Here is a 22,383-nt window from a genome sequence, read left to right as displayed (position 1 = left end):
TGTTGGGTGAAGGTGGGGTACACCCGGGACATGCCACCATGTCCATCACAGAGCATTTGTAAATGTCCTGATGATTATCATTTGGCTTGTGTTTCCAATTGGTGCACATGTCTGTGTGTCAGACACGTGTGTAACACAGCCTGAACTTTGCATTCAATTGACATTTAGGAAAGTGTCTGACAGATTTAGTGTATTTTCAAGTTTCGAGTTTCTAGCCTGCTAAGCAGTGGATTTTGGTTTGTAGTCATTTGTTATTATTAAAGCCCCGTTCCCCTGCAACCTCCTGCCTCCTCTCCTCTCTGCGCCTGGGTACTCCCTCTTCCTCCCTCCGTAACACCCTGCTCACAAAACTGAGCTGTGAGTCCAAAAACAGCCCCCATCAGTGCATTCTACCGAGATATGTTTGCTTGAGTGATATTTTCTAACAGAGGGAAAAGAGGGTTTTTTTTTTTTTTTTTTTCTAAAGCTGGTGTTGACAGCAAAAGTGCTTTAGATGCATTTGGTGGAGTAGCTGGAGCTCGGTGTGCTGAAGGAGCACGCCACAATGTCCACTCTCCTGATGTGCGCAGCCGCGCTTGGATCCGGAGATGCTTTGTCTGTCCGGCTGGCTTTGAAACGCTCTGCGTTCTCCTCCTCGCATCCCATCGTCGATTCCACGTTGAACGGATGGAAGTTGGCCTGCGCCGTGTCGTACTCCCACGCCTGTCTCATGGCAAACTCTGCAAACGATCTGTTGTTGATGGAAAGCTGCAGGTCGTCGTTCCGGTAGCCGGCGGTGCGTAATGACGCGTAGCTGGTCTCGTCGCTGTGTAAGGACCGAAGGGAGTTTTGTCCCGCCACCCAGCCTCCGTTCTTGTCCCGGCCGTCCTTTGCCCACGCAGCTGCCCTCTTCAGCTTCTCACAGCCCTTCAACAGCAGGTTCTTCCGGCATAAAATATACACCCAAGGGTCAAGGATCGGGTTGAAAGAGGCGAAGCGGATCGCCAGCATGTCGCTCCGGTAATCCGGGCTGACCCCAGCAGAAATGTCTGCAGGACCGTAGAGCTGGTTTACAAAGATGCGCACCTGTCAGGAGAAAACAGGCCACAGGGTGAGTGGCACTAAATGAACGGGTGTATTAAAGGGCAGGAAATGTGTTTCCTCACCACCAAAGGGATGGAGCAGACCAGAAACACGATGGTCATGAAGATCAGCAGCCAGAACATCTGGATCTCGGCGGCGGAAGTGACCGATGGCAGCCGCGGGAAGCGGCGCCGCGAGCCGCTCTGATCACACACCTCACCCCTCACGATCCCAGTCCTCTGGTTCATCCCCACCAGAGACCTGCACACAGCCAGGTTACACAGCACCGTCACGGCGATCAGCACCAGCATCACGCCTCCGTAGAGAAAGGAGTAGCATGCGCCCATCGGGTCCAGCGCTCTCCAGTCCAGAAAGCACCAAGTACCGGGGAAGTGGCGCACGTGCTGCCCGAAGCCAAAGCTGGGCATGATGCACAGCACGATGTTGGCCAGGTAGGTGACGAGGAGCGCAAAGCGCGCCATAGTCCTGTCAATGTGCTGGGAGTAGAAATAAGCGTGGTTGATGGCCAGGTATCTTTCCACGGCCATGGCGCAGAGGATGGACATGCCGGCGGAGCCGAAGAACAGCATAGAGAAGGAGAAGAAGTGGCAAAGCAGCGCTCCCCCTGGCCAGCGGTTGGCCACGTAAGTTGCTATCACCACAGGGCTGGTGAAGCATGTCCCAAGCAGGTCCGTGATGGCCATCCCGCACACCAGCGTGTAGAAAGTGGTTTCCTTTTGCTCCTTCTTGGAGACGCACAGTACCACGATGGCGATGAGGTTTCCCAGGACTCCCACGGCAAACATTGTCGCTGAGGTGGCCAGAGACCTGGACTCGAGCCGGAGCGCAGGGAAAGATGAATTATTGGAGCTGAGATGAAGGGACAGCAGCAACTCAGAGCCATTCGTGTCCAGATGTCCACGCGCAACAGTTTCGTTGATCATCCCCAGACTTTTTTCTTCTTCTTTTCGCTGACAAGAAGCGCAGAGCCCGGATCAGAACCAGACGACCATACCCGCACCTTCGTGTCCCGCAGAGAACACAGTGTTTGTTTAGTTTGAAAGTTTGCAGGTGGTGCGTTTGGTAGTGAGCGCGCGCCACATGAGGGTGCACCTGTTGGTGTTTGGCTGTGCTCTCTGCTGCTGCTGCGGGTTTTAAGCCGCGCGCTGATGTCAGCACAGTGACGCGCGGAGTGTGAGTGCGAGGAGATGAGTTTCCGAGAGTCTCATCTCTGCAGGCAAAGTTATATTAAAATTCATGTTTATTTAAAAAAAAACAAAAGCCTATTGCAATGACATCACAGGTAAACAAACACACGTCAGACCAAAAGGCGAAACCTGACACCTTTTAGTGAAGTACCTACAAAAACCATGTCTTCTTTGAGTCTGTGGATGGAGGTTTATAGCAGCTGAATAAAATGCGCAACGTTTCACAGACTGAACATCTTCTGTTACCTCAGATGATAACCCAAGAAGAGAAGTGGAAACTTCAGCACCAAGGTCAGCGCCTTTAATGCGTTGCCTGGAGGGCCATTCAAACTGCCTGCCTGTACCCTCTTATTGATTACTGATAATGAAACACCTGATTGATTCACAGCAAATGAGTCTTCACATTCGTCATGAACAGACAGCATATGTTCACTTATTTTATTAAAAATATAGTTTTTGGTTGCTCAAAAAAGAGACACATGTTTGTTGTTGTGATGCTCCCAGTTTTTATGTAGGGTGACCTCTGGGTAATTTCTCCCAAAATACGACCTTCTCTGCTAAACATGCTCAAATAAAAAAGCAGATGAAAAACAACAGTTCGTGCGCCTGATCCACAGAGGTGTCAGGGTCCACGGCGATGCAGCGTCCACAAAATATTATGGTTCCTGTGGAAGGAGAAGATCTGATAACGTCCAGAATAAAAGAAGCAGCGTCATTGAGGTTTCACCAACATATCACAAGATTGTGACAACACGAGTGAGATTTCTGAGTTAAATCCTGCAACGCCACGACATAATTTTACGCATGAAAACAGTTAAAATGCCATCTGATCACACAGTTGAGCATTTTATCTCTAATGTCCAAAATTATTCAAGCTATTCTGAGTCTTCATTGTGTTATATATTTAAATATTAAGCTACTTTGCAAAAAAAATGCCACTATTAGCAGTCCGTCTGTCCATCTTCAGAACCTGCCTCATTCCTCACGGGCTCAGACGGCAAAAGCGTTGGGGCAAAAGCAGGATACAGAACAGGGTCACACACTCACATATCGGCAATTTAGAGTCACCAATTAACCTATGAAGCATGTTTTTGGACCGTTAGAGGAAGCATTAGAGCACGGACAAAACCCACGCATACACGAGGAGAACATGCAAACTGGCCGTCAGCTCGCCTCCCGGGATCGCTCCAGCTCCATGTGCCCTGCGACAGATTATCCAGGGTGTACCCATTACGCTAAACAGTAGCCAGGATGGGTACTTTTGGGCAAAAGACCCCTGTGACCATTTGCACCCAGACAGTTTGTGACAAACGAGTAAAGAAGGGAGCAAGACAGAGCTGAATAATTAAATCTTTAATTTACTTGTATTTGATGAGACAGGTTGGAAAAGCGTGTTGCTTAAAAATCTGCCACACATGTTTATGACCATTCATCTCAAGCACTGAGCCAATAGAGGACTTACACTATCCATTAAGTCACAAAGACAAAAACGATGGCATTCCAGAAAAAAAAAGTAATTGTCTTTGATGAACGCAAATTACGGTAAATGTTTAGATTTAATTTTTTTGATATACACTTTTCAAAACTTGCCCCTTTCCTCCTTTTTTTCCAACCAAGATTATTTTTCACCCAATTATTTAGATCTAGCACACCCATAAGCCTTATTTATTTACTAACTGAACCAACTGCACGGTAATACTCAGCGGAAATCCCTTTCTCTCCATCCTATGCATGTCTTTTGTTTTGCTTTTTTCAAAGGTCATTGAGTTGCAACAAAAAAAGGCACTGTACACATGCCAACAACAGTTCTCTGTCAGCTTCTGTCTTCTTTGGTGCCCCAAAATGCCTTCTGTGCACCACTTTGCAGTGTCGGAGACCTGTCGGCTTCCCTCAGCTATAGCCTTCCAATGGGAGGGTCAGTCCTCGGTGTCAACCTAATTTATTTGTCTTTGGGTTTTTTTGTGTTTAATCTCTGACTCATACTACCAGTCTGGGTTGAACTAGCTGGAACTGGAGCTCTGGGCTCAGAGGGTTGCCTTGGTGTTAACGAGAAGGATAATTAGGCGCGCTTGAAGCCTAATGTTATTGCCTGCTATGCAAAGGAAATCAATTCAGGTTCCCTTGAAACACTGTGCTTTGTCTTGTTGAGGAGATTCTGGCCTCAGAGCTGTTATAACCCAAAGCTTTCTGACGTTGGTGGCTCTGTTGCCCACTTGTGAAAATAAACTCTTCCTGTCTTCACACCCACAGAGCTGCCGCTGGTTCAATGAGGATTTTCTTTGGTGTGTGTTTCAGTGTTACCATTTCACAAAGCGTATAACCTTTTTAAACCACTGTGGTCCATTTTCATTTGTGTTTGAAATAAACAAAAACTGAAAACCAGACTGATGATTGTTTCATGATAAAACAATACGACTTTTCCTATCATCAAGGTGCCTCCTTTGACCTGCATAAATAGTGCAGATGCAGTTTTTAACCCTGTAAACCCATAATATCAAAGAATTGACAGAAAATTGAAAATTTTGAGAATTAAATTATTTTTACTATGGTGAAATCCATGAAAAAAATTGCTATATTATTATTTATGAGATTTTGACAAAATAATTATGATACGTTTGGTAATTAAGTAGTTTTCACTCATAACAATGTTATTTTAAGAAGCAAAAAATGTTGATGAATGTCCAAAAAATTTCACCTTATTTACTTACTGTCTCAAATTTTGATCCACACATTTTTATTAACATGGTGTAACTTTATTATAAAGAATTAATTATCAAGATATTTAGCATGTTTTTAATACATCAAAGAGTCATTTAGAGATAGAGATAGATAGAGATAGAGATATTCTTTATTGATCCCACATTGGGGAAATTCAATTGTTACAGCAGTTCAGTGCTAAATAGAGAAAAAAGAAGAACAACAGCAATGTGCAAAAAGAATGACAGGGTGTTTAAAAATGTGCAAAAATGCAAAAGTAATAACATTTAACAACAAGAAGAATCTACACCTATATACACTATTACGACATAACAAATGTTATACGTAAACTAAAATTAAATAAAGCAAAAGACAGAATATTTGTATGGGTTATGGATGCATGATAACCAGTTTATACATGCATATTTGAACTGTGGCATTGTACAATCAAACAGCTGTTGGAATGAATGACCTGCGGAACCGTTCCTTCCTACATGGGGGGTGTAACAGTCTGCAACTGAAGGAGCTGCTCAGCGCCTCCACTGTCTGATGTACCGGGTGAGAGGTGTTGACCATAATGGATGTTAACTTGGCCAACATCCTCCTTTCACCCACTTCCTCCACAAAGTCCAGTGGACAGCCCAGGACAAAACCGGCCCTCCTGACCAGCCTGTTGAGTCTCTTTCTGTCCCGGTCTGTGCTGCCTGCTCCCCAACAGGCCACAGCGTAATAGCAGAGGCTACCACAGAGTCATGCTCACACTCCAAAAGACCTCAGTCTCCTCAGAAGGTGGAGGCGGCTATTGTCACTTCTTATCCAGGGCATCAGTGTTGTGAGTCCAGTCCAGCCGGCAGTAAGTCGGACCTGCTCCTGGTGCATGCTGGAATCCCGCTGGGCTGCCATTTATCACTGGTTCTTTCATAGTCTTTATGGACAGCATTTCTAGGTGCAGTCATCGGAGGGCGGTTGATTTTGGGACCACAAGATTTCCTCTCTGCTGTTTGCAGATGATGGTGTCCTGTTGGCTTCCTTGAGTCAGGAGCTCCAGCATGCATTGGGGTGGTTTGCAGCCGAGTGTGACAAGTGAGGGAGAGAGCCTGAGATTGGTTGGCGTTATGCGGTTGCTGTGCTGGTCCATAGTGGAGAGAGAGCTGAGCCAGAAAATTAAGCTCTTACTGTAATTAAGATTGAGCTCTGGTTGAAGATTGAGCTCTCATGAGCTCTGGGTCATGACCGAAAGAACGAGGTCCCAAATACAAGCGGCTGAAATGAGCTTCCTCTATAGGGTGGCTGAGCGCTCCCTTAGAGATAGGGTGAGAAGCTCGGTCACCCGCGGAGAGCTCGGAGTAAAGCTTGGAGTAGAGCCACTGCTTCTCCACATTACTAAGGTGGCTCAAGCATCCAGTCCAGAAGCCTCCTGGAGACCTCCCTGGGGAGGCGTCATGTCCCACTGGGGGGAGGCCGCAAGGTAGACCCAGGACGTGGCTGGCCTGGGAATGCCTGCGTACGCCTCGGGGTCCCCCAGTGGAGTTGGAGGAAGTGGCTAGGGAGAGGGAAGTCTGGGCATCTTTGCTTAGACTGATGCCTTGTGACCCGGTCCTGGATGAGCAGAAGATGGAAAGAGTTTTACAGAATACCAACATCCTTTACAGTTTATTGCCAATTTATAACTACACTTTTGTTGTATCTAAAAAACACAGAGAGAAACTTACTTCAGATTACCCATTCCCCCAGATACTATTTCGAATCAAATCAAATCAGACTTTATTTATAAAATAGCGCTTCTAATGCATTTGTGCAGCTCGAAGCGCTTTAACATTAAAAACAGAAAACACAATATTACAGTAAAAACTCAACCCACCCTTCACCCTTCCCACTCCCCTCTGTTAAAATGTATGGCCCATGACCCCCAGGTACTATGAATAATGACTTTGTAACTGTAAAATAAATAAATAAATAAACAATAAATAAAGAAATAAACAAACAAGTAATGCTTGGCTCTGATGTGAGTAAATAGTATTTGGGAATCTCTTCATACCAGGAGCCAGCTTGTCCATTGGAACATTGCCACAGTGCCCACCCAGACTGGGACAGCAATGGGGTCCACTTCACAGCCGTGAAGCTGCAAAGTTAAACTCCAGCTGCCCCAGCAAGGGCGACAACGGCAGGAAACAACCACAGCCCAAGCTGGCAAGCCCTGGGGGAAAAGATCCCCACAAGAAACACTGGGGCTAAAATCATGATAAGATACTACAGTTTTTCTCAGTTGCTTTAGTACAATTCTCAGATCAGAATTGAAGTTTGCAAAAACGTTTGTGCATTTCTCAAAACAATTTGTACAAACAGCAAAACACTACGGATTTCTTGCAAAAGCCTGTAACTTGCTCAAAATCTTTAGTTCATCTCTCAAAACTAAGTCTTTATGTCATTGAACATGTCAGTGCCATCAGAATGTCAAGTCCTTGTGTCATTGTCTACGAACAAGACAGTCAAATGACTTAGTCATGTTGTCAATATAAGTGTGTACTTTAGAGGGAGGTTCTGAAGTAAACTATGGCTAAAGTTTGGATGACAATTATTGTAAAATGTAATTTACACCTTTTTTGTTTGATTGCAAGAGACTGGAAAAGATTCACATTTACACTTTTATTGTTCATATTGTAATTTGTTGACAGACCATGTCATACCAACATAGAAAAAAAACATTGCAAACAGTAACACAAAGGGGGAAAAAAGATAGGACCATATTCTGTACAACAGTACAGGCAGTGCAGTAGGAATTGGTGTGGTCTTCCTACACCTCTTGTCGTTCCTGTATGTTAGGCCACAAATTCTCATCCACATCACAGCGAATATCCTCTCTTGCAATGCAGCGAAATATGTTTGTCACATTATGACAACTTGGTCAACCATTTTGTAGTTAATGACTTATACGATGAACTAATGACTAGGAGTTTTGAGGAGTAAGACTATTGCACAGTGAACTATATAATACATTTGATCAACAGGACATAAACAATTGATAATGTAGCAAAGAGCAGAGAATTGTACATAATCATTTGCATGGATGTACCAAAGCAATTGCAACTTGTTCAAAGAAGTGAGAAACTGCTTATATGATGTGCACAAGTGACACCATGATGTGAAGATTGAACAAATAGTTTTGGGAATTTCATTCTGATCTGAGAATTGTAATAAAGCGACTGAGAAAAACTGTAAAATTAAAGACATACGATGTATATAAAAACATAAAATTGAGAATGTTTCTCTTTTGGCTTTTCCCATCAGAGGTCGCCACAGCGAACGAGTCGCATGGTAAACTTGGCAACGTTTTACCCTGGATGCCCTTCCTGACGCAACCCTCTCAAAGCAACCGGGCTTGGGACCGGCACAGAAGTAGAGAAGGGAACAGGGAGCAGCCCAGAGTCGAACGCTGGTTTCACGGACGGAAGGCGCCGCAAACCAGCACGAGCTAAACCGGCTCCCTAAAAAACATAAAATTGAGAATAAGTTGCATAAAATGAAATTAAATACATAAAATAGCCTATACTAAAACTAATAGAATAAATTAGTAGTTAAAATCAACTAAAAGCAAAATTAAAAAGGTGGAGCCTCTTCTTAACCCTTGTGCTATCTTAGATGACCCCATCCTTACATTGACGTGTTCTCCCTACCATGACAAAGGTGGATAAAGGTGGAAAGATTTCATGTAATCTATGGACACCAGTGAAGATCACAAATCATTGAAGAAAAAAGGTTCAGAGCACTGTCTAGTGGGTCCAGATGACCCAGCTCCCAACGTTAAAGTGCCTAGGATAGCACAAGGGTTGCAAACCTCTGCAGTCTCTGCGGCCCTGAGGTTCTCCGGCAGGCTGTTCCACAGGCGAGGAACGTAATGGCAGAACGAAGCCTCACCATATGTTTTGGTCCTCGCCTTCGGAACAACCAAAAGGCCCGCACCGGAGGACCTCAGGCTCCGCGCGGGCTCATACTTTAAAAGAATATCATTTAAATAAGAAGGCCCAAGACCATAAAAACTTTTATAAATCATTAAAAGAATTTTAAAAATCAATCCTGAAACACTCAGGGAGCCAATGCAGCGATTTTAAAACCGCAATGTGTAATGTGTAATGTGTTCCCACCCTCTGGTCCTCGTCAGAACTCGTGCTGCTGAGTTCTGCAATAGCTGTAGATTTGAAATAGACTTTTTGGGTAAACCAGAGAGCAGGGCATTACAATAATCTAAACGACTAAAAATAAAAGCATGCATCAGCACCTCTGTGCTGGCAAAAGAGAGGAACGGGCGGACTGTGCCAATGTTTATGAGACGATAAAATCCTGTCTTAACGACATTTTAATGTGTGGGATAAAATTTAGCTCAGAATCAAAAAGTACGCCCAGGTTTCTAACACACTGAGAAGGTTTAAAATTAGGAAGATGTGGTAAAATCCTCTCTCTCTTGTCTTCAGAACCGATGATTAAAACTTCAGTTTTGTCCTGGTTAAGCTGTAGAAAGTTTTCTGCCATCCATGACTTTATATCTAAAATACAGTTTAAAAGAGTATTAACAGGTTCAATGTCATTAGGAGACACGGCGATGTAAAGCTGTGTATCATCAGCATAGCTGTGAAAGTCAATGCTGTGTCTGTCTTGTAACATCCCCAACAGGCAACATTTATAAATTAAAAAGTATTGGACCTAAAATCGACCCTTGGGGAACCCCACAACTTATTTCATGGATTCTTGAAGAGCACTTATCCATACTTACATAAAAGTGTCGATCTGTAAGGCAAGAGTAAAACCACTTAAGAACATTTCCTGTAAGCTACCAACCATAGTGATTTCATTGAGAATTAATAAAGATCAAAGAACATTTAAACGCAGCTGCAATAATTATCATGAACACCGAGAACGACTGTTACAAAATTCAAATCTGCAGCTGCTGGAACTGTGCAATCTTGGCATGTTTAACATTCTTGCTGTAATGATTGTGTGTATGATCATGTATTTAGGCATAATTATTCTAGTTTTAACCATTTTCAACACTTTTTATTAGTTGGAAATTCTTAATTTTTGTGATCAGAGAGCACTTCATATTTTTTGTTGGATTTGTAACAATGACATAAATTATCTGTTATTGAACTACGAAAGACATTCAAATGTAATGAAAGTATTTTTACATTCTATGGTCACTCAGAAGAAGATAACTTTAAAAAATATTCATGCATGTGTTTCAGTGAATTTGAATAAAAACACTTTTTACTCAGATTAAAAAGTTGGGTCGAGCAGATGCAGATTCTTTATTTATGGCTTCCAGTACTAATCATTCTTTCAGTTGGCCTGTGTTTGCTCTTTTAATATTTTTATTTTTATTATTTGGTAGGTTTGAGGTTTCTCACATGTAAATAAATTACATTTGAGCAACTCTTTGATGCATGGAAACATTAGGATATGTGATGCTTTGCAAGGAGATCCTTTCTTGTTTTGCAGCACTAACAGTGAGTTGACTTTTGTAGAAAAGGAAAAGTAAAAAAAATTACTAAGTTTGTCTTTTGTGAATGTGTTTTATCCTCCCAATGACTCATTTTCTATTTTCCTTCTCTTCAGTTGCTTGTTGACAGTGGCCAACTTTTATTCTGTGGGAAACAAAGACTGACAGCTTCCTTAGAATGAATGAGCCTCAAGGTTGTTTATTTATAACTCAACCATTAATCAGAAGAGTACAACTGACATTTTTCAAATTAAACTTTTTGTTTTGTACTTGTTTACATTTTTTTTGACAATAGAAGAAGAAATAGTGTCAGATTGTGATCACATCGTCTTAGTTATTTGCAAGAACTTATGACTAGCTTTCATTAGAAAGCCGTGAAGTCTTACTTTATCTTTCCAGGTGTGTTTGAAAGACTTAGCAGGAAATAGAGCATCATTTATCTTCTGCTAAAATTTAGTGGCTAAATAGACTGTGCACTGTCTTCAAGCGCTGAAATAAACTAATTAACAGAAAAGTTGTTGGGGGCTCAGATCTGTGACAAATGCTGCTTGAAGAATGGGATGACAACTCACAGCAGTGTGTCTAAAGCTGCTGTACCTTCACACCGTCCTCGGCGCTACAAGCGACCACTTCCAGTGAAATGTCTATGTAACCCCATAACAGTCTTCTGCGTTCAAAACTCTTGCATTCGTATGTAGCTACCCATATTTTTAAGACCATTTTCAGGCCTTGCTTACAAAATGTGCAGCAATTAAATGCTAAACCAGGTCAAACTATAACCAAACAGGGACTCAGTATTGGTAGTGACGTATGCATGGTATACCTTTCAATTCACAGGAGTGCCAACCGTTCGAAAATTAGTCAAGGAGGAGAAAATGAATAATTGCGGTTTGTATCCGGATGGAATCATTTGTCACCAAATCTTTCATATATCAGAACAGAGCGGTGAAAGAAAAACCCTGGAGCAAGAATAAAATTTGCACTTAGACTCTTCTAACGGTAACGCTTTCTTTTACAGTACAGTACTTACAGTGTAGTTAAGTGGTATTTACATGGTACTTATTGTGTAACTACTGGGTACTTTCAAGGTACTTACATGGTACTTTTTATGGAATTTACTGGGTACTTACAGTGTGTTTACATGGTACTTACATGGTACTTACTGTGTATTTATATGGTACTATTTGGTTCATACCTATGTGGTACATACTGGGTATTTATAATATTCTTACTGGGTATTTACATGTTGTGCAAAGGTGTCTTTTATGGTATTTACCACATGTAAGAACAAGGTAAGTACAAATAAAGTACCTTGACCTTTAGGTCTGCACTCGCTGCATGTTTCATGGTATTTACCATGAATTTACCACAGAAACTACCCCTTAAGTACACTGAAACTGGACTGTAAAAGAAAGTCAGCCCTATTTCCACTCAACTACATGGTACTTTCATTACTAAATACCGGGTATGTACACTTGAATATTACTTGTTATTTACCCCTTAAGTACAATGAAACTGTACTGTAAAAGAAAGTCAGCCCTATTTCCACTCTATTACATGGTACTTTCAGTAGTAAATGCTGGGTATGTACACATATTACCTTCCTGTCCAGTGTACATAAACACTAGGTCTTCTGACCTCACCAAATGAGACAATGCTAACTTGTTGGTAAAGGTAAAGTAACTACATTGTAAAAACATATTCTGGCCTGATTACTTCTTGTAACATGAGGCAAGTTTAAAGAGAAACAAGACAGCAGTGAAAACAACAATCTTTAATATGATACATGCCTGCAGCATACAAAGAGTCATCACAATAAAAAATTTTAAGTACAAAACAGTACAAAGGAGCATTCCAAAAAACACATTATTGGCCTTAGGGTCGTGCTTTTTGTCCATCAAAATTCCTTCAGCAGAGTTTGGTAACAGTGCAGGACTTCTTCAGGGGTTGTAACTGCAAGAAAAATCACAATACAAGCTCAAATGAACATAAAAATCATAAAGACTTTGATTAAATAAAAAATAGATTTGACTTATTTAATCATTTCTATAATGAGTTTGATAAATCTCTGTGAATTCTTTATCGCTTTGACTGTAATGCTTGAAATTAATCAATTATCCTCATTTAAAAACATGATAGATTATTCACAACTTTATATTTTAGTTACATAAACAAGAACAACAACAAAAAATCAAAGAAAAGAAAATCAAAATTGCCATAAAAAAATCTAATTTGTTTAGACAAAGAATGACAAAAGTAATGTTTTAATTGGCAATTGCTGTGTGTATTTCTTCTTTATAAATATTATTCGCACCTACAATTTGCATGAGCATGAAAAACATGGCAGTGTAAAAGAAAAGGAAAAAAAGAAATAATTAGGCAATTTCAAATTCAAAACGGTTACTCACAAAAATATATTTTAATTTTCAAACAGTTACATTCACTGTTGGGTGGTATTGTTGTCTCTATCATATTTGAAAATAAACAAGTAAATAAAAATAAAATAAAAAACGGCAAAAGAAAAGAAAATGGGGAAAATGCAGTTAAACTCTTCATTAATGTAAATAATATGTCCAGTTGGTGGATTTAACTTACTTTAGCTTACTCTCCTGTGGCTTCACGGATTCGTCTGGGATGTCTTCTTCACCATAGCTGATCTAAAGCGGTAAAAAGACGGAAGTACGTCATCATTATTTTAAATAAACGCCTTTCTTTGATTTTCCCAGAAAGACGTGCGTTCAAACGAACACAGAACCACAGACTTTATTACTTAGGCTATGTGCTTGTTTTACAGGTGCCCCTCTCCTGGTAAGTAACAACAATGTTTGTAGATTTTCATTACAAACTTTGAAAATTTATACATGAAATAACTGCTTTAATAATGTAACCGAGCGATGGGGGAGGTTCAACAATCATTCACTCCGTGGTCACAAACGACACGGGACAACAGGTCCGCCATTCAGTGGACGCGCTCACCACTCCTTTATTCTTCTTCTTCTCCCCCTATTTACAAAAACTCTCTGAACTTGCCACGCCCCCTGATCTCTATGGTAACCCGGGAGGGACACACCTCTCCCAAAATAAAAGATCCAGGAAGTTGGTTACATACGTCCACCCTTTCAAAAGAAATGTCCTCATTTCTACAATTTCTACAGGAAATGCAACAGGCCGGGGATTGCAAAAAAAATAAAATAAAATAAATGAATTAAGAAATAAACATTCGAGACCCAATATGGCGTCAACAAAAGTCATCCAAACAGGAACAACATGAGTTTACAGAACCCACCGGCAAATATCCCACCACAGGAGGGAGAGGAAAAAAATAAAAAAATCTGAATAATAATACAACATTGCCTGCCAACCAACAGCATATTATTCAACAGAATCTTTCAAGGAAGGAAAACACAACAACATATGACAGTCTCCTCACAACACCAACAAAAATTTCACTGTGACATTACCCTGTATCGTTACATCCTAATAAAGTCCTGATAACGTGTTGGAGCACGCACCATTCTGCCACTGCGGGAGTGTGCAGGGGCTGTCCCAAACGCGTCCCTCTGACCCTGTTGGGGTGGATCACCATTATCTGGGGGGTCCAATGAAGTACCCGCCGAAGGAGAGGATGATGGTGGAGTGGACCTACTGTCGTTTGGGGAACCAGCAGGCAGGGGAAGAGTGTAACGTTTTAACCTGTCATGATGAACAACCTGGGCCCGCTCAGACATATCCAGGGGGTTGACAATGCGATATGTCAAAGCGGCCTCTGCACCTGAAGCCAGAACCTGATCCACACGATAGGGACCTTTCCAGTGCGGTGCTAGTTTTGTGCGGCCCTCTGTTGGGTTATTAAGCCAGACCAGAGCACCCTCTGTAAAGCCCTTGTGGTGAGAGTTCTCATCATGGTACAGTTTCTGTTTCTCCTGCGCCTCTGCTGCATTAACCCTCGCTGCACTGAAAGCAATCTCCAGCTGCTCCACAAGAGACGACGCGTATAAAGGCAGCGTGGCTGCACTCCCAATGCCACCAACCCCACTAGGAATGAGAACCTCTGCCGGGGTCCGGGCTTCACGCCCGTGCATAAGATAAAAGGGAGTAAACCGTGTGCTGGAGTGCTTGGAGGTGTTGTAAGCAAAAGCAACAGATTTCAAATGGTCATCCCATTCTCCCCCATGGGACAACAACATCTTGGCCAGCTGGTCAATTAGGGTCCGGTTATGTCGCTCTACCATGCCATCTGATTTCGGGTTGTAGGCCGCAGTACGCGTCTTAGCAATGCCAAGCAACCGGCAGAGGTTCTGAATCACCTCTGCTTCAAACTGCCGACCCTGGTCGCTGTGCAGCACCTCAGGGACCCCGTGCACCAGCACATAGTCCTCAAAAAGACAGCGGGCAACTGTCTCTGCAGTCTGGTTGGGCAGAGCATACACATTCACAAATTTTGTGAAGTAATCCTCCACTACCAAAACATACCGGTGGCCCCGAGACGTTAGAGGCAGCTCCAGGATATCTGCTGCCACCCGCTGTAATGGACGACTGACTGGAGACCCTCCCATGGGCGCCTTGGCTTTTGGAACCAGGGATCTGCGTGTCTGGCAGGCCCTACACTGCTCACACCACTGTCTGATGTCTTTAAGCATGCCAGGCCAGTAATAACTCTGTCTGGCCTGTTCCCAGACCCTCTCAGCAGAGAAGTGAGCTGCAACCGGGCCCCCATGGAGTTGACCCAAAATGTCAGGCACCAGCGCTGAAGGAACCACCACCTGCACCTGTTTGGAACCCGAGGGAAAAGATGTCACAGTCCGACACAGCAATCCGTCCACCACTGATAGGCTGTTAAACTCAGCCCACAATTTTCGTAGGCTGAGAGAGGAGCCCCTCATAACTCGGCGAGGTGGTCTGGATTTTCCCCGCTCCAGCCAGGCTACAACAGCGCAAATGTCTGCATCCTCTTTTTGATGTGACTGCATCTCAGCATTACTATGACATAGTGAATAAGTGGACTGCTGCAAACAGGCAGCGAACACTCCTGTAGGAGCCGGTGCATGGATGACAGGATCCACAGTCACTGGTCGACGGGACAATGCGTCTGCATTCCTGTGACTGAGACCATCTTTGTGAACCATGGTCCAGTTGAAGGGATCTAGTTCCAAAACCCATCTGCCTCTTTTTCCTGAAGGGTCATGATCCAGTGCCATTTTCCTGAGGCCCAGTAGGGGGCGGTGGTCCGTGACGATAGTAAATTCCGAGAGACCAACATAATGTTTGAACTCTCGGACTGCCCACACCACAGCCCAGAGCTCCCTATCAAAGGTGGACCACCTTTTCTGGGCAGCTGTGAGGGCCTGGCTGGCATAGGCTACCACTCGTTCAAGTCCATCCACTACCTGTGCCAGCACCGAACCCACGGAGTTCTTAGATGCATCCGTGTAGATTTTGAATGGCAATGTAAAGTTGGGTAATGTCACTACAGGTGCAGATGTAAGCACCTGTTTCAAATACGTGAAAGCAGCCTCACACTCAGGCGTCCAGTCAAATGTAACATTCTTGCCAGCCAATCTATTCAGTGGAGCCGCATACTCAGAAAAGTTTCGGACAAACCGCCTGTAATAAGAACACAAACCGACAAAAGCTCTCACCTCTGAGGGAGTGCGAGGCGTCGGCCAGTTCTTTACCTTGTCTGTGTTGCGAGGATCCGGCTGGAGGCCATTTTGAGAGACCAGATGGCCCAGGAAAACCACGTGGTTTCTGGCAAAGTGACATTTCTTGGGGTTCAGTCTCAGACCTGCCCCCTGTATTCTAGATAGAACCTCGTTCAGGTGTTGCAGGTGGTCTTCAAACGTACGGCTGTAAATCAATATGTCATCTAGATATACCATGCAGATGTGCCAGGGCAGACCCCTCAGCACCAGTTCCATCATGCGCTGAAAGGTGGCCGGTGAATTGGTCAGGCCCATGGGCATGGCTCTCCACTGATAGAGGCCCCTGCCTGTCGTGAAGGCCGTCTTTTCCCTGTCCTCCTCGGCCACCTCAACCTGCCAGTAGCCGTTTGAAAAGTCCAGTGTAGTAAACCAGGACGAACCAGCCAGAGCGTCAAGGCTATCCTCAACTCGAGGTAGAGGGTGCGAGTCTTTGATTGTCACCGAATTGAGGCGGCGATAATCAACACAAAATCTCCACTGCCCTCCTTTTTTTCTAACGAGTACCACTGGAGATGCCCATGGGCTGCAACTCTCCTCCACTAGCCCATCTGCCAGCAACCCAGCCACCTGACGTTCTATCTCCAGCTGTTTACCTGGAGAAGCCCTGTATGCTCGTTGTTTAACGGGGGGGTGGTTGCCTGTCTGGATGCGATGTTTAACCAGTGTGCACCTGCCTGTAGGTTTATCAGGTGCGCTGAAAACAGTACAAAACCTCTCTAGTAGCGCAGACAATTCTCTTTTCTGCTGCTCACTAATAGGGGACTCCTCTAGGGTGACAGGCAGGGCTGGGGGTCGGACCTGGATAGTGTTCACATCAGGGGAGGAGAGAGATGGTGTAACGTCAACTACATCTAGTGGGTATAGCTCACCCAAATGTAGACCCTGTTTCAGTTCCATTGCTGTCCCCTTAGGATTAAGGACCCGGGCCACAGTGACTCTGTCTCTAACTGTTGTCACCGCATGAGCCACCACCAGTCCGGTTGTGTCAGGCACATTAGGCTCAAGATAGCCCTCAAAATCCCGATTCAACAGGTCTGCACCTGCCACCAAAGACACAGTTACAGGAACCAAAGCCTCACTCAGGGGTGGAATTGACCTGCTTTCAGCCACTGACACATTGCAACATATAGGAGCTAATTCTCCCCCTCGCAGCAGGGGAACGCTGACATCCCATAATTGGAGCACCCCACGGCCCAGATCTAGCAATGCATGGTTTTTAGTCAAGAAATCCAAACCCAGCAACACGGCCTGTGTGGACTCGCGCAGTACAAAGAAGGTGTGCTGCCAACAGGTGGGGCCTAAGCGAAAACTCACTGTGATGGTGCCTAAGGTGTCCAGCATCTGTCCGTTTACTGCGCGTGATTCAACATAGTTCTTCCTGAGGGGTCGGCTCCGTAGGGCAGGAACAGACATTCGAAAGTCGGCGCTAATCAATGACACAGAGGCACCTGAGTCAACTAAAATAGAGACCTCTGTATTCTCAACCACCCCTCTAATGTAAGAGGTGGGGTGATTCTCATTTGACTCAGAGTCAAGCCCATGTGTGTTAAAATCCTGATGGGAGGGGCCCCTGACAGATGGAGCTGGCGTCTGGGCCTCAACACCAGCTACTGGTAGTTTCCCTGCTGGGTGCTGTCAGCTCCTCCGCCTGGTGGTAGGAAACGCACACTGCGGTTCCTGTGCTCCCCTTCCCGTGGAGCACGCCATCCGGGGCTGGGGCTTCGATCTCCAGACTGCCTGCGGCTGAACGCCGCCCTTGAACCTTGCTGCCGGCCGGCGGGGTGGGGGTCCCCTTGATAATGCGCAGTCTCACGGTCCGGAGAGCGACCGCGATATCCATCCCAGGGTGCTCTCACTTGACACCCCCTTTCTCCACAAGTGCAGGCACAACGGCCGCGCGGGGAAAAACGGGGCCGCTGTTCTCTCTTCTCCGAAACATATTCCCTCAGTCTTTTGTTTTCACTGTGCAATTCCTTCATTTCCATTCTCATGTTGCATATCTCATCCGTCAATCTGTCCAAAACTTTCTGAAGACCGTCTGTGACTGACACGGATTGCACAGGTAATCCTGTCTCCTTCGCGTGCGCGCCGCCGTGAGTACTCACACAGTCCCTCTGTAGAGCTTCTCTGGCGTTCTCGCATCTTTCAGCGATGATCAGGGCTTCTTCCACGTCCGTGGCCCCCTGCTCAAGGCACTTGGCTTTCAGAGCGGGATCCAGACCCGCGAGGAAGCGTCTGAATATTTCCACTCTCTGCGCCGCTGACTCGTACTCCGGGAACGCCTCCGCAACCAGTCGGCGCACATCAGCCGCGTAAACCTCCAAGGTTTCACCGGGAGCCCGGGTCCGAGCAGACAGGCTGGCTCTGAAGCGATCCATAAATTGTCTCTGTCCGAACGCCGCGCCAAGTCTCTCTTTGGCGGCATTGTAATCAGATTTAATCACATCGGGAAGGCTGTCCCACAAAAGGAAAGCAGACTTGCTCAGACGCGTCGGGAGGATTCGGGCCAGCTCCTCGTCGCCGCGACCGCCGTCACCCACCATGGCTCTGACTGCAACCACCAGTTGTCTCACCCAGCCAAGGAACCCCTGGCTCCCGTCGCCGGTGAATGGGGCGGGCAGATCCACTTTGAAATCACGGAAGGGAGAATCGGCGAATCGGTGCATGCTGGGCTTGAAGGGATCCTCGTCTCCACGCCACATGTTACTGGCGGGAACTTTTCGAGCTGCACTAGCTAGGTTAGCAGGAGATGGGAGCTGAATGAATGAATGACGCCACCAGCGGAGTTCAGAAAACTTTAAGTAACTTGCCAACACCGCTGCCACCAGTGTAACCGAGCGATGGGGGAGGTTCAACAATCATTCACTCCGTGGTCACAAACGACACGGGACAACAGGTCCGCCATTCAGTGGACGCGCTCACCACTCCTTTATTCTTCTTCTTCTCCCCCTATTTACAAAAACTCTCTGAACTTGCCACGCCCCCTGATCTCTAGGGTAACCCGGGAGGGACACACCTCTCCCAAAATAAAAGATCCAGGAAGTTGGTTACAATAATAACTAAATTATTGCAGTAAAGTAGCAGACGTGCTCTTACGTCACTTTTCAAACACAGAGATACCGGCTTGAAATCACGAGGTTAGCTTCTTTATAAAGTTTGATCAGTTTAAATATTTACATGTAATTTATCCAATGTTTAAAAAAACAAAAACACTGGCTTACCTGCCAGATGAAGAGAAATTCAAACTGTTGCGCGCGCCTCGAGGCTCTCCGGATTAATGCACGTTCACTTTGGGGGCAGTGTTGCCAGATAGAGTCACAGTTTTCCAGCCCAAAAGTTATCTAAAAACCGCCAGACCCCGCAAAACCCGCCCAACGGGGGGAGGGGGGGAGGGGGGGGGGGCAAAAATAAGATAAATATACAGCTTTTGTAGATTTTTTCCCCCTACTGGGGGGTATTCCAGGAAGCAGGTTATGCTAGCTCCCACGGTAAATTTGAGGCTAAGGAAGTTGATAACCTCAGTTTTCGGTTCCAGAAATTGAGGTATGTTTCAGGGTAGGTCAAGTTGCCATAGCAACTCATGCTCTGAACATAACCTGGTCGGGAGCAGGTTTAGTTGAAGGTTAGTTTGTTTACAGAGAAGTGAAGCAGCATGGCGTGTCCATTTGAAGATGATTTAGTGGATGAAGAAGCTCAGATAATACTTTCTCCACCGTGAGAGGGTGATAAGACCACATATGGATGTTGGAAAAATAAACTTTTTTACTTTGATCTAACTTAGTTATTTGCTTCAGTTAAGATAAATTATTTGTTTGTTAAGTCAGTTTAAAAATAACACGTATTTATCAGACAGTTATTTTACTTTCATTCAAATTAATTCAATTAAGTAGGTGTAACTTTGGTGCTGCTGTTAGATCGGCACCGCAAGGGATTGTGGGATACCATTACCTTTGCCTGTCTGGAGGGATTTTGGTTTAAGTGTGGCTTTTTGACCAAATTTTTTTATTTGTTTAGCTGTTTTACTGTGTTTTGCCATGTTTTGCTGAGTTATCTTGTCCTACTGTGCTTATGTCTCTGCACCATGAGTAAGAGTGAAGGAGAGGATAATGAGTTTATATAGTACCCCTACTAATCTATAAGGTAATGATAAAGACGGAAAATTCTTTAATGAATTTGAGTGCAACGAGCAATTTTTTCCCCGTCCTTTTTATTGTTCAAAAAATTAGTATATCTGCCGGCTCATACTTAGACATATGAGAGATCAAGAAATATAATTAATTAAGATGGAAAAAATATTAATTGAATTGGAGTAATATGACATTTAGTTGGATAAATACATAAATTTGAGTTGTATAAACAATTATTGAGTTTTATAAACGTAAGAAATTAGGTTGATTAAATTTAACTCAATTATTTGTTACCAATAGAAGTATTTCATTTAAGGTGGCAAAATTGGATAAGTTATATATATATGCGTCACAAGGAAAATGGAAATAAGGTCAGAAACTCGTGCGTTTACTTTGTCTGTTCTTCTACTACAAGCAGAAACTCTTTCTTTTGATGATGCAGCCGTGTTACTTTTTTGATGGACGTATAATCTTCATACGCCGTCATTAAAATCTCAGACTCCGTCTCACTAAAGTATTGCGCTCTCTTTGGTTCTCCACGCGTTTCCATGGTGACTCCGGAAATCGGCGATCTATTGAGAATGTCTTTATGTACCTTCCGTGCACAAGCATTAACCCAGGGTTACCAAGTTGAGCGCAATTACGCCAACTCATACCCGGTCTTTCGGAACCGACATACCCAGAGTAAGTGAGTTCAGGCGGATTTCAGCCAGAGTTCAGGCTTAAAGTCAGGCTAGTTTAAACATGCTTCCTGGAATACCCCCCTGGACTGATTAAGTACCCGATGCTGTGATTTTTCAAAATAAAACATTTCTCAAAATCAAAGATAGTTCAGACTATTAATAAAAGGAGTACAGTATTGAATATTTCTTCAGCGGACCGGCCTTCTTCCATTCATTCTCTTAACCCGCTATAACCTATAACCTCTTCCATCCTTGTGCTGCGCTTGCGCCAAAGCGCCCCGACTACTACCGTGTCAACCTGCTGCTATGATGACAGTATTTAGCGCTCTCTGTGTTGGACACACTGAGGAGCGCGGGGGAAAACAACTCTCAGCTGCAGAGGATATGAACAGGTGAACAGGTAGAGAGGAAAAGCAGGTAGAGGGGCGGGGGAGGGGCTTTGGCTTCAAACTGTCAGAGAGATGGAAACACGGGCGTCAGATTCACACGCAGCTTTCCCTGCGGGAGTTGAAGCAGAGACTTTCTGGGACGATCTCATGAACTCAAACATGGAAACATGATTACCAAGTAGAACTCTCCAACATATTAAACCTGATCTCTCCACTTTCTCCGTGTCTACCATGCACTGATAAACACAGACATGCAGCGATCAGACTATAACGTTAGCTCGTAGCTCCGCCCACACGCGACCGCGGTGTCAGCTTTAAAGAACGCAACTTCTAAGAGGAGGGGCGGGGCGGCAAACCCCCAACAACAGGTTAGATGACAGAACCCATTAAGCGTCTCTGCCTGGTGCGTTCATGGAGCTTCAGAACATAGGACTTCAACAGCCACCCAGCCTAAAGTAGTCCGTTATTATGTATTCATGAGTGGAAAAAACCCGCCGAACAGACCCTAAAACCGCCCAAATTATGCATACCCGCCCAAAGCTATTTTTACCCGCAAATTTAGAACAAAAACCGCCCAATTGGGCGGAAAACCGCCCAATCTGGCAACACTGTTTGGGGGTAGTTGTGCTGCATTCAAGTGCGCTGGGAATTTGCAACTTTACTCGCCCCGACCTACTTAACAAAAACACACAATCGGTTAGCTTTGTTGTTTTACATATTTTCCTGACATTATATATTAAAACATGTTCATGTTTAGAACAATATTTTAAAAAAAAGTTAAGTTTTGAATAATTTATTATCATGTTTTTAAATGAGGATAATTGATTAATTTCAAGCATTACAGTCAAAGTGATAAAGAATTCACAGAGATTTATCAAACTCATTATAGAAATGATTAAATAAGTAAAATGTATTTTTTATTTAATCAAAGTCTTTATGCTTTTTATGTTCATTTGAGCTTGTATTGTGATTTTTCTTGCAGTTACAACCCCTGAAGAAGTCCTGCACTGTTACCAAACTCTGC

The 22,383-nt window shown here is 44.1% G+C and overlaps 1 protein-coding gene across 1 annotated transcript; it reads right to left on the bottom strand.

The window, feature by feature from the left end:
• Nucleotides 1-441: 441 nt before the first annotated feature.
• On the bottom strand, nucleotides 442-2,178 carry LOC101162072 (prostaglandin E2 receptor EP4 subtype-like). The gene is made up of 2 exons (XM_020710855.2): nucleotides 1,146-2,178; nucleotides 442-1,065 (listed from the first exon to the last, which is right to left on the bottom strand). Exons 1-2 carry the CDS (start codon nucleotides 2,004-2,006, stop codon nucleotides 490-492), a joined length of 1,437 nt encoding a protein of 478 aa, XP_020566514.1. The 5' UTR covers nucleotides 2,007-2,178; the 3' UTR covers nucleotides 442-489.
• Nucleotides 2,179-22,383: the final 20,205 nt, after the last annotated feature.

The sequence above is a fragment of the Oryzias latipes genome, chromosome 17 (assembly GCF_002234675.1).
Source record: "Oryzias latipes chromosome 17, ASM223467v1".
In the NCBI taxonomy this organism is placed as follows: domain Eukaryota; kingdom Metazoa; phylum Chordata; class Actinopteri; order Beloniformes; family Adrianichthyidae; genus Oryzias; species Oryzias latipes.
Note: the sequence above shows the minus strand (reverse complement) of the source record. Positions and strands in the feature narration are given on the sequence as shown.

Excerpts from the sequence above, each read along its gene's own strand:
- LOC101162072 (XM_020710855.2), bottom strand. The coding sequence starts at position 2,006 with ATGATCAACGAAACTGTTGCGCGTGGACATCTGGACACGAATGGCTCT. Across the intron at positions 1,066-1,145 it reads TCTGCTCCATCCCTTTGGTG|GTGCGCATCTTTGTAAACCA; the intron begins GTGAGGAAACAC and ends TTCTCCTGACAG.